Here is a 12,366-nt window from a genome sequence, read left to right on the forward strand (position 1 = left end):
AAGAAGTGTTGTTGTGGACAGCTTGGGAATGAATACACGCGACGCCTCCATTAGATCTTGTAAACGAGATAACAGCAACCTACACACGAGCTTCAGTACCACAATGTCTAACTTGAATTGTAAAAGAGCTGCAGCGATTGACCGTACCTGTTGTATGGGAATGGAAGCTTGAAACATGGGTAGATTGCGCGCGTGCTTGTTGTAGTTGAAAGGGTCGCCATTGATCACCGGTTCACCCATCTAGGTCTTGCATTAAAGAGCATGACAGGAGTTAATGCGCTGTACTTCGTCAATGGAGTGTGTCTCACCTTGAATGTGTAAAATGAGAGTGGAGAAAGGTGGGATGGACTCTTTTTGGTTCCTCTCGTCGTCCTTGATATAGCCACCCAGCTCCCCACAGATCCTCTTGTGAACATGCACACTCGTATACCTCGATCAGTATGGATCACTACTAGTCCCTCATTACGTATCTCTACGGCAAAAGTGACACCAGCCTTGGCTATGCAGCCAAATTCCTGAACTTGGAACATCCCATGTGTAATCATGCGTCAAATGTGGAGGAGTAAATATTCAAATATTGTATACATGTATAAAGCAATTGTCTCTGCCATCATGGATAGCTTTCGCATCAATCGATGTTTGTGGTATGAAGAACCAACATTGCCCAAGATTATCATCAACATCCGTTTGGTTTGTGCAACCTGTCAACAACATGTGTAACCTACTCATCTTCTCCGTCAGTCCGACTCCTCTTACACTGCATGACAATGTATATCCTAAACGAATTAATGGATGACGGGAGAATAAATGCTACACTTTCTTAAATGCCACCATTTGGGAAATGTGATACTGGGTCATCTGCTCTCATCCATGCAAAGCGAAAGACCACCAACTACAATGATAATCATCCATCGATCATTGGTGTTTCTTCGAACGCAATAATAGCATCTGAGGTTCTAGCGTATGTCTAACGTCAAGGAGCTATTCAAATAACTGCAAAGGGTTCCATTGTGTACATAATGTCCAATAATCATAGCAATGATAGCCATTGAACGCGATATTCAAGTACTACACATATGGATGGATGGCAGCACCCCCATCATCCCAAAAAAGTCATGATCATCATTCGAATCATAATGGATGCTTTGCTCACATACTTTATTGTTGTCTCATTCTTGCCATTCCTCTCCTTTGTATAAATAAGATATCATACCTTATTCAATAAACCTCAGGCTGTTTATCTTTGTGCTCTACTCTCAGTCCTTGCGTAGTCTTAATCTTCATACCTTGCCCATTTAATCTTTGTCTTGTCTTGTCGCTTGGTAAGTGATCTTACAGAGACGTGTTGTGATCGTGTACCTAACGGCCACCTTTTCTATTATAGATTAGCTCTTGTTATCAGTAGCTCTTGTCCCTGTCCTTGTTGCTTGTTACCTAGTCCTTGCTTTTACCAGGTTAGTTGTATACGGGATATCCTTATACAATTGATCCAACATTCTTAGTTTAGTTTTTGCTATCTTTCTTGTTCTTGGACTGAGCCTCGTCTCTGAAGTCAGCCTTGCATAACAACCATCACGCTCCCTATGTAATTTTCTATATCATCAAATGCCAACGCCATCTTGATATTCACAGCCCATCATTTTCAGGAAACTGTGCTACTCTATAAATCTAACTAGGACCCCGGCTGCTCGCTTCGCTCGTAAACGTCGACGGCTTTAGGATAATGCGTACATCCACTGTGCAAGTTTGTGCTTATGTTAGGTTTATTAAGAAATACAATGTCTATTGGGATAATTATACGTTGGGATAGAATAATACACTCATTGTGTGAGATTTGGATACGTGTGTTTGGCACGTTGCTGTTTATGGTGTCGATGTTGTCAGCTCAACAGAGGTCAACATCGTTCTTTGAAAGGGTTCATTCAGAAGCAAGCTCCGTTTCCTTTTTAGTGAACTACAACTATTAACTGCAACTACTACTAACTCCTATGCGATTTTAGTATAGTAGTGATGATGATGAAACTCGAAATACTGATATGAAAACCATCTTCATCGGGCGTTTCGTTATTTAGGTAAATGTCGCTTTATGCCATAATATTAGGCTCACTGTGTAGGTTGTATTGAAAGGCCAAAGGTTGTACTGCTAGACTAGCGTTTGTACTGAAAGCCCAAAGATTTTACTGTGCTCCATGAATCTGTATTTTGTATTTGAAAATTGTACCATGTCTCGGCAACTTGTATATTTTTCAAACCTAAAGCACTGTGTCACACGTGATGAGAGATAAGGGGCTTGGTCAGGTGTCAATAATGATAAGAGTCTGCTTGCGGATCATCCAGCGCAGCTTTAAGTGTAGACAGCTGCGATATGTGACTCACTGTACGTTTCTTTAATGAAGGTTATCGGTTTGGTTAGGTAAGAAGTGAAATACATAGAGAAGGCCACCTTGACCATCGATCACACATGTAGCGGCGGCAAAGATAGCTGCTATAACATGATGCAATGTGTTGCACATGGACACGAGATTGCTGCACTTGCCAACTTGAAGCCTCCACTACAATCCGGCAAAGGTTTGCTCGCACGAAAAATGAACCCGTGGACCTATTCTTCTCGTACTAAAGCTCCTCAGATGAACTTGATAGCTACATGTATCAGACGGTTGGTCACGATGCTATTCAATACTATGCAGAATGTATGGATGTACCTTTATACCGCGGTGAGATACGAGGTACGCCTATCCACCAAGAGAATAACTACGTCGCTACGCCTGAGGACGAAACGGAGGACCTGTACAAGCTATTATCTGAAATTGTGGTATGTTTACTCTGGCTGTCATTGTGAGACGGCGGTTGATGTATACAGAGAAAATAGAGAATCCATCCTGATATTCAAGGTGTGTCTGTCGGTGCAATTCTATCAAATTACCAACGGGTTCGAGTGGAACATGTGTAAGGGAAATTTGGGCACCTATCAAACACACAGATGATTCATAAACCCCACTCTTTTCTCAAAGATGTGATCGTCTTGGACTCAAGTCACTGGCCTATCTTTGGGAGCGCGACCAAAAAGAGTTATTAAAAGAAATGGCAGACTCGGGTGTGCAAGCCATTCTCGTTAAAGTTGCCGCCATGGGCTTAAAGGCATCTCACTTGGGAAGGACTATTGGTGAAATGTACCCACTACTGTGTGAATTGGTAATCCCCTCTTGTGTAACAACTATTCATGAAATGTAAACTGACGTAATTATATGTTAGAATGATAAATATCAGTGTCATATTTGTGGTGAGGGAGGTGAATACGAAACTTTTACTCTTGACTGCCCGCTTTTCAAGAAGCGCATCATAGTGTAAGTTATTTTGAAGGAGGAAATTGGAGGAATCACTCCTCACCTGTTTTATATTAGAAATGATACCCAGACGATCGTTCATTCGGATGATGCGTTTGCACCTGTTGCATATCTTAAGTTCAAGCACTGCTCTCTCCTAGATAAAGAATGAAGGCTCATGGTTCTCGCTTATCAATGAATTCAAAATAAATGTTTTTGCTGGATACGAAACAGCCAATGGATAACGATCAAAATCAAAGCAGTAAATTTGTGTCAATGTAGTTATAAGCTCTATCGTGATTATCTACGTAATCTTTTTCCATGTCGGAAGTTCATGACCTTGCTCAGTATCATCCAGGATCATACTATTGGTTCTTCCACTGATGGCACTTGTATCACGCGTAAATGTTGATACTTCGTCACCCAAAGGAATTCCTGCAGGCAGAATCGGCCTTAACCGTGGCCAGTTGATGAATCGCATGCCATGCCGCAGCATGTAGCGCCAACAGAACACCACCACCGTAAAGAAAAAGGAAAGTAGCAATATGAAGGTATTGGAAGTAGTTGAAGCAGCGGAATCAAGTAGCAATAGAGAAGGGAAGAATAAAATGACAAAAAAGAGCACAAGCGATAGCACCAGAACTACAGGAACAACTCGCAAGGGCCAAGCAACCTGGAACTCAAATGGACTAGCGCACGGACCAGCCTCTACTGTGTACAAGCCCAGAAACAAGTCGATCCCATCTTGGCGTGAGCCATCCATAAAGTTGTTCTTTACGTAACGAATTAACGAGTTGTTCAAGTCATTCATTGCTCCTGCAAAGGTACGTCGTCCAGTCCTATAATCTTGTCTAAGCAGACCATAATCGCTTTGATGGTGTGACATTTATCTTACCGAGTGTAATCTGTTTTAAGCGCTCCTGTTCCAGAATAAGCAATGCTGAGATGGTCTGCATTATCAGCCCATGCTTTGCGTGTCTCTTCATTAGCAACAATCAATCATTGTGATGTAATGTTATTATAGTTACCATTATTGAACATGTCCATAAATTGTGCATTTCTTTCAATGGTGTCAGCCGGTGAAAGGATTCCAACATAATGCAACTGCTGATTGATGTTCCACCGTGCTAGCGTGCTTTGTACCACATTGGTACGGTCTAAGCAATCCATGCAGTTGGAGCGAACGACAGAAGTTTGCCGACAACAAAGCGTACGATCTTTCGCAGTATCGCAAAAAAAACCTTGTCGATGGAGTTCAGGTTCAAGCTCATCTATCAACGATTGTACACGATCCCATTTCATTCCACGGCATTCACGATGAAAATCGAAATGTACATATTGAAGGCGAGAGTCATCCAGTCGATCAATTATTCGCGCATAAAGTTGACCCATTGGATACTCGTATCCAGCCTTATTGACCAAGTTGAGTAATAATTGTGGGCCATATATCCGAAATTGTTCATTGAAATGCGCACGAGATACATCCAATACCTATATCAAGCCAGTTAGGTTATAACTACATTTGTTTTTCTCGCTTTCTTACTTGGTTATCATCAACATTTGAGTTAAACCACAAGCGAGGTACATAGCGGATGTTCGGAATTTGACCCCATATAGCAGGAAGTGACCCACGTGTCTGAACATAGGACATGTGCACCGTGCCAGTGACTTGATTTGGTTGACATGATATTAGCTGTTCGGTTTCAACAAAGTTGCTGGCATGACCATTGCTGTTGAGACCTCGTGAGAAGTAGCGTGTACCAGCATGCTCTCTGCTCCGCCGACTGATGAGTGCAAATTCGACAAGACAGCCTTGAACTGTCATCTTCCTGACATGGACAACTATGGCGTTTGTCAGTAAGCGGTAGATGCTACTGCCCATTGTGTTACACCATGCTCACAGCCTTGTATGATTGGAAAAATAAATTGGCTTAACTAAAGTGAAATTTTGTTACTTGACGTGGTAAAGAGTTGACATCTCGTTTTGACTTACATCACGGTCCAGAGTTGTCAATTTTTCTACGAGATAGCGGTTCCAAAAGAAACGAGGATCGGCCTATGATTGGAAAATAATTGAAAGGAACCATCAAGCAAAAGACATGCTGCTAACTTACATGCATCCACATAGGACCCCTGTTTTCATCACCTTCTTTCTGCTGTTGGAGTGACCGTGTCAAATCATATGTGTAAGAAAAGTAAAAGGAGTTTTGCTTTAGATGATCTTGTAGCAGGTGTATGTACTGCTGCTCGTCGCTGAGTTGGCTATTCGTCAAGTGGGACAAGTCGCGTGGCAATGGTAGTATTTGAAACGTCGTTGCACGAAAGATTTCATGGCCGTTGAATACGCCTGCACATTCACGCCCAAGAGTGACAATCATGTACTCGCCTATAAAATGTTCAATAAAAAATCCATGATCTCAGCGTTGTGGTAAAAGAATATTCATATCACCATTACCTGCATGAAGACGAATGAAGCCCATGATACTATATACATCCATCTCTTGCAGTATATGAGCGTGTTTGGTCGCTGGTGCTAAGGACGCTAATTATGCATGCATTGGTATCTCTCAATCTTTTCTCAGCGACCCCCCTTTTCCCCGTTCTCCCGTGATGAGTACCATATACTTGCATTTCACCCGAGACCCGATCCACTGTCAAGATCTTTGACTTTGTGTTATCCTGCCCTTCAACATGTCCACCGAGCGTTCGAAATATATATGAGTCTTTAGTGATAGCAAGTCGTAATTGCCCAAGCGTCATGAAGGCGAGAGATGAACGGAAACCAACTGAAGAAAGAACCCGCTTAAGCCAAGTTTCACAAGAATTTAGCCAGTAACATACTCGATGAGAACATTTAACAAGCGCAGCGCTAAAAAATCGTTCTATGTACAATCAACAGGCATAGCGTATCCTATACGCTCCAGTGGTTTATGCGAACGGTCGCAGATCTTCAATAGCGATATATAAAAGTGAGCATACGGCCAAAATCCGGGATAGTAATGTTTCCATACACAACATGTGGATACTACTAGTTTATTGAGTTTCTCCAAAAGCGAGCATACAATAAAGAAAACTATAGTAGACCCCAATAACAGAGAGAGCGGCTAAACTTCGGCTTCCATGTACATGGCCTTGGTTGAATATGACACGTGACATGGTTTTGCCCGGGAACTTAAATAGCCGAGCGCGTTCGTCGGTTGTAGCAGGTTTAATAAGCAAACTTTCAACGCACAATGGCAGTTGCAGAGACCACACAGCAAAAGGACCAACCAACTGAACCTGTGGCAACAAATACATCGGTTATGATTGATCCAGTTACTGGGAAGTCGATCCCAATGAAAGACGGCAAGCCATGTCGCGTGTGCACAGATTTCAAGACATGGTCAAAGCTTGAAAAGGAGAAATCCAAAAAGGCACATGTCTCGGATTCCAAACCTGCAGAGTCAACAAATACACTGGACCAAGACAAACGTTCAGCGTCAATAGCAGCAGTTGGCAAGGAGGCAACCGAAGAGGAGTGGCGTAAAAACAATTGCCCTGCCGACGTTGAAGCACTGGGTAATGCCACATGGACGTTGCTCCATACGATGGCAGCTTATTATCCTGATCGACCGGCACCTTCACAAATGGATAGTATGCGTACCTTTATTAATTCATTTGCAGATAATTATCCTTGTTGGTTCTGTAAGGTACGCTTATGATGGTAATGGCTATGGGAAATCTTATACCTAATGATTACTTACAATGCATAATAGGAGGATTTTAAAAAGTCTATGGAGAAGGCACCTGTGCAAGTAGGCAGCCGAAAGAAGCTCAGTGAATGGCTTTGCGACCGACACAACGAAGTTAATGCCAAGCTTGGTAAAAAGCAGTTTGACTGCTCCAAGGTGTTTGAACGATGGTTGAACGGACCGCCCGATGGTCGATGTGATTAGATTCCCCTAGATCTACTTAGATAAACAGCTGCAATAAACACATCCGGCTATAGTCCTGTGAAAAGTTGAACTTTGGATACAAAAACAAGTGAAACAATAAGCATCTGTGACATGACATCCTGAAAATACGAGGAAAAATGGTTGTGCTTGGGTGATTTGGTTATGGTGCACCCTATGGTGATTATAAAGGAAAGGCGGGCTCTTCTTAAAATGACCAATAGCCGAAACTTCCGTGCAACAAGCTCTATCAAATATCCTTATATGTTATAAGCCATAGCTATGTTAGCAGCAAGACATGGCTATAATCATCGGGTGTAATTCCGCGTTTCCGCACGCCACATGTTTGTATTTGACGCAATGCTGCGACATTAGATATCTGACGGCGGCTGTATGCTTTGGAAGAACTGGGCCTATTCTTCTACTCTGTAGGCACCGCACATGCATCAAAATGGTAATCCGATGCGGTATATCCTTTCAGGTTATAGCTTGGTCTGCACGATAGCCCCATGTCAGGAGCTATCGCAGAGCCTATCCTTTGCGTGCTGCACCATCTATGGTACGTTTTACATTTCATCCTCTCGTTCTTGGTGCCTGTGAAAACATAGATTACCAAAGACTCCAAGTGGGCTTTTGTGGATTGGGACATCAGTGTAACATTCTTCTTGCCCTTGTTTTTTCTAGTGGCATATATGGAAACCGTATTATGGCCCCCACTTGTCATTGCGTGCACCTCTCGCTCCCAACTTGGCATTTGTGCCCCTGCATCTTACAACCATGCTATACATATAGTACAGCCTATAGGTAAATGTACTACACCCCAACATACAAGACTTTACGTTTGGCAGTAGACTATTTAGATCTAGCTATAGGGTACCAATGTCAATATGACCACTTTTCAGTTAGTAGTTAGCTTGACGAGTATGTAAATTATACTATGTAACTGCATTACACACCACGCGGTAAAGGCAATTATGAACTGTGTATTAAGGAAATCAGCACGGAGTCCAAGATCTTGAATGATGTTTTTGAATAGCTAGGGCAGGGGTCTCGGCAAAGAACGGGGTACCACGGTTACGCCGTATCGTTACAACGAGCTTATAGACACAAGCACGCATGTGCGCGGAAGGGGTCAGCGCAGAGAATATTAGCACAGTGAGCAAGTTGAACAAGGGCGCAATGCAATTTCCATAAGCGAAAGCGTGGATTGACTTTTTATGGTAATAGTTGCACCATCCGCTTGCTCTGGTGGTACCCGATGTCTCGAACACGATCTATGTTGTACGTCAAAGTGCACATCCTCGCGTTTTAAGGTTGTAGTGGTACCAACACAGAGATCCTTGTCCACATATATAAAAGAAGCTCTTTTGTTCATGACATTGTCCAAGAATTACAACCATAACAATACATAATACAACATAAAACTCTTCTACTATGGACTGGTTTCCGGCAACGCCTTCGTCCCGATCAGCATCACCGCTATCAATGCAATACTACGCTCCTCCTCATCAGCATATCACCTCTACAGCATCCTTGCCATTAACCAAGGAGAATTTATCTCGTGTTGCATATGCACAGGCAGAAGAATGTGAACCATCTATCAGCATGCTTGCTCGTTATTATCATGATCTATCACTGCCACCACTACCAATGTCACCACGACGCGAGAGAAAATCATCTTCGACCACTAAAAGCATCCGCTCATCAGATACCGTGTTAGCATCACCAAGGCTGTCTCCATTTCCGTATCACAATGATTCGCTTTTTTTGCCGATGGCTGAAAAACAACAGCAACAACATCTTTATCATCAGCAGACGCACCACATCAATAGCCAACCATCACTCAACAACTTTCAACAAAAGCGACGTTCCAGCGCAAATGAGCCTCATCAACAAGCAAGCCTATTGTCGATGACTCTACCGCGTCGCCAAGTTAGCGCTCCTCCAGTGGATCGAGCAACACGAAGGCACCATGAAAATAGCTTGAATAATATCAAAACGCGGTGGCCTGGTGCTTTTCGTCATTGGTTCGCAAGGCTATTTCAAGGGAAGAAGCGCACTATGGCACAAGAAGCTTCTTCCACCAGACAACACTGTTTAAGTGAAGACTCACCTGTGTGGTACAGCCAATTTGCAGGAAATCCGTTGCCTCCTACGGAACGGCCTATGATCGCTGCTTAATTTCTAACTCTTATTACCATCATCGCATGAATTATCGCATTTTTGGTTTGACTCCTTCTTTTCATCATGAGTGTTATGTATTGTGTTTTTTCTTTCATGCTTCTTGTGTACCTTCATGTATCTACCTATCATATAGTTATCCCACCATCATATATAAAATACGTGATATTTAACATAGTTTCTGACCTGGGTCTCTGTGGAACCAACTACATGCGAGACTGGGTCGTGTGGTATGTTGGATTTCGTGCTTTCCCCCAATAGTATTGTCCTTCCCGTTATAGCATCTCCTCGAAAGATCGCTTTCAAAAGATAAGAGATAGCCTATCAAGTCAAGTTCAATTAAGGATCGGTCATTGTTTATTCTTTCGGCTCACCTGCTGGTATGTTACAAGCACAGTAAGATACACCATTGACCGACTTTGCAATCGACTTGATTGGATTTGTACGTGTACTGCCCCTCTTTGCATTTAAAATTCGCTCGCCATGAGATCAGTTGAGTTTTACTGGTGCTGAATCGAGTAACCTACATGGAATAAGCTGCTCATCACCGGAGATAACCAGTTGATTCGGATACATGAAAGCTTTAGGAATCGCATATAGTATCATACTCAATACAGTCACATGCTTGTTGGGCGCCATCGACATCAGGCGGTTTAACCCATTTTTAGCGGCTATACCAAATATTGCATTCGACAGCAAGCTTTTAAGAGGATTGTGTACATGCGGCGGACATGCATAATGTTTGTTGTGCTGATAGATGGTTGATGATTATAGATGGTTTGTTGGGTACAGCCACCTTAACACGCGCTCTCGGCGTAGACTATAAGATCTTGATGATATGGACGAGGAATACAATATAGCGACAGCCATGGTATTGTATTGTACTATAAGGCCGTGAATGGCGCCTTTTTTTTATTAGGGGCTGGTGATATCGATAGCAAACTGAGGGAGTTGACTTTCAAATGGCTATAGTATTGATCACTTTGAGACATCAGGGAGTGAAGACAAAAGGTATCCTTTACTGCAAATAGTGATTGGACGGAAGCCACGATCACGTTATCATTTGAGCAAGCCTGTGATCAATGTCTTCACTCTAATATTGTTAATGTTTACACTTTAATCGTCAAAAAATGTGTTGAATATCGCACAGAGAAGTGAAGCATGGAGCTTTCTATCAGGCTATCTTTTCTTTTCATAGGCTCATTGCACGGTGTAACGTTCTTCCTTGTCACATATCGCGTGGGAAAGCTAATACTAGACATCACCTCCCTACCAAAATTGAGTAATGCGATGAACGCAATATAAGGATCTGCATACGGAAGATCAAATGCATAGAGAAGTTGCGAATAAACAGCCAGCGTGGCCAACAGGTAGAGTAGGTAATTGAGTGCATAATTCTTCACACATATAACATATGACGTGATACCGCTTATGCAGTTGCTGCAGTTGCTGCAGGTGGTCAAAGCACACAGTAGCTGATATGGTCTGTGCATATCAAGAAGCAGCGTTTAGAGTTTGGTAACATGTACAACATCGATCACACATAATGGGCATATCAAGTTTTTTATTCGTTGTAGAAAATGATTGCCTTGTTGCAAAAGTTCGCCTTATTGGAAATGAACCGCACTTCAGAGCAAATTTCGAAGGTGAAAGACGCAACGGCATTACAAACATAAAATATTCAAATCGGGAGAAAGGAAGGGGAGAAAGGAAAGGCAAGGAGTTATCTCTGTCTTGACCTTTGCTTGAAGAACAACCAAAAAAGAGGGGGGGAAGAAAACAGAAATTGTTTTTTGGATTTTTGTATGCCATTTTCCAATTGTTTTTGTCTTTTTTTTACCCTTTTCCTGCTGTTTTTGCTGGTTTTTCATGGTTGTTAACACAAGTTTTCGGCATCGACCCCCATATCACAGGCACGTTGTTTGAGATAAGTGTACATCTTGTACTGCAAATCAAGCAAGGGTGAATCGTTGCGGTCGATACCGGCGTTCGCCATATCCGACAGGTACGACTGAACACCGACAATGAGATGCAATAATGAATCCTCCTGATAATTGTACAGGTGCTCAATGTTGTTTTCATCACCTTGTCGTTGTTGGTCATCTTCTTGATCAAGTTCCATCACATTCTCATCTTCTTGTTCGACAAATCCATCCGGGTGGTATTGGTCATAGTTACTGTCGTAGTAATCTGCAGTCAGGGCAGCAGCAGCAACAGCACGATCATAGTCGCCAAAATAGGATTCTTCCTCTTGCTGAATTATATCGTAGTCAGGAAAAGTGTAAGGCTGATGTTGTTGGACATTGCTGCTATTGTTCATCTGCACAGGAATGGAGGTACTACTGAATGAGCTTGGTCTAAATTTGCCGAATGAGAAGATTATGAACGAGAAGAGAGGTCTTCGAGCAAAAAACAAGTGCGAAGTATTAAGAGCGAATAGAAAAATGTGATGTTAGTGCTTTGAAGACCTCAATAGAACAAGATAAGAAGGAAGAAAGAGAGGGAAAAAGAGAGAAAAATGAGTGTGTGAATGAATGTGGTGGGTTACTTGGCTGGTTAGAGTTATGGGGAAGGACACAAAGGTGACCGAATGGAAGGATACCCGATAGAACGTAAGATTTGGATTCCTTTTATACCAATCACGAGTTGTGTGGCACAAACCATAATCTTGCTCCAAGGTCATCCATTACCTGTGGCCACATAAGAAAGAAACCCCCCTTACATACCGACTCTCCATTTTATTGGCTGCTTGTGGCCCCCTTCACGAGGATCTCATCAGCCCTAATAAAAGAAGACATGCCCATATTGCCGTAGCGGTTGTTATCACAAAGATACGGACCTTCCTATTTGCACCGCCACTCTGCATCGTCCTTTGTTGAAATCCAGGTGGAACAATGCACCAACTTTTGGCACACAAACATCAATCGCTT

General features: G+C 42.5%; 5 protein-coding genes across 5 annotated transcripts; 3 read left to right on the forward strand and 2 right to left on the reverse strand.

Annotated features, from left to right (window-relative positions):
* Positions 1-2,390: 2,390 nt before the first annotated feature.
* On the forward strand, positions 2,391-3,495 carry O0I10_007845 (diphthine-ammonia ligase; the record flags this gene model as incomplete). Its single annotated transcript, XM_058487857.1, has 7 exons — positions 2,391-2,413; positions 2,468-2,568; positions 2,628-2,812; positions 2,870-2,946; positions 3,012-3,192; positions 3,253-3,344; positions 3,402-3,495. 7 exons carry the CDS (start codon positions 2,391-2,393, stop codon positions 3,493-3,495), a joined length of 753 nt encoding a protein of 250 aa, XP_058341435.1.
* Positions 3,496-3,627: 132 nt separating this feature from the next.
* O0I10_007846 (uncharacterized protein) lies at positions 3,628-6,083 on the reverse strand (the record flags this gene model as incomplete). The annotated part of the gene is made up of 9 exons (XM_058487858.1): positions 3,628-4,162; positions 4,219-4,291; positions 4,352-4,814; positions 4,867-5,165; positions 5,225-5,258; positions 5,317-5,379; positions 5,438-5,709; positions 5,779-5,856; positions 5,942-6,083. The coding sequence occupies 9 exons, from the start codon at positions 6,081-6,083 to the stop codon at positions 3,628-3,630; spliced, it is 1,959 nt and encodes a 652-aa protein (XP_058341436.1).
* A 473-nt stretch (positions 6,084-6,556) lies between these two features.
* On the forward strand, positions 6,557-7,258 carry O0I10_007847 (uncharacterized protein; the record flags this gene model as incomplete). Its single annotated transcript, XM_058487859.1, has 2 exons — positions 6,557-7,012; positions 7,079-7,258. 2 exons carry the CDS (start codon positions 6,557-6,559, stop codon positions 7,256-7,258), a joined length of 636 nt encoding a protein of 211 aa, XP_058341437.1.
* Positions 7,259-8,740: 1,482 nt separating this feature from the next.
* Positions 8,741-9,436, forward strand: O0I10_007848 (uncharacterized protein; the record flags this gene model as incomplete). Its single annotated transcript, XM_058487860.1, has 1 exon — positions 8,741-9,436. The coding sequence occupies one exon, from the start codon at positions 8,741-8,743 to the stop codon at positions 9,434-9,436; it is 696 nt and encodes a 231-aa protein (XP_058341438.1).
* Positions 9,437-11,312: 1,876 nt separating this feature from the next.
* Positions 11,313-11,756, reverse strand: O0I10_007849 (uncharacterized protein; the record flags this gene model as incomplete). Its single annotated transcript, XM_058487861.1, has 1 exon — positions 11,313-11,756. The coding sequence occupies one exon, from the start codon at positions 11,754-11,756 to the stop codon at positions 11,313-11,315; it is 444 nt and encodes a 147-aa protein (XP_058341439.1).
* Positions 11,757-12,366: the final 610 nt, after the last annotated feature.

This window comes from Lichtheimia ornata (genome assembly GCF_029851405.1).
Source record: "Lichtheimia ornata isolate CBS 291.66 chromosome Unknown scaffold00039, whole genome shotgun sequence".
Lineage (NCBI taxonomy): Eukaryota > Fungi > Mucoromycota > Mucoromycetes > Mucorales > Lichtheimiaceae > Lichtheimia > Lichtheimia ornata.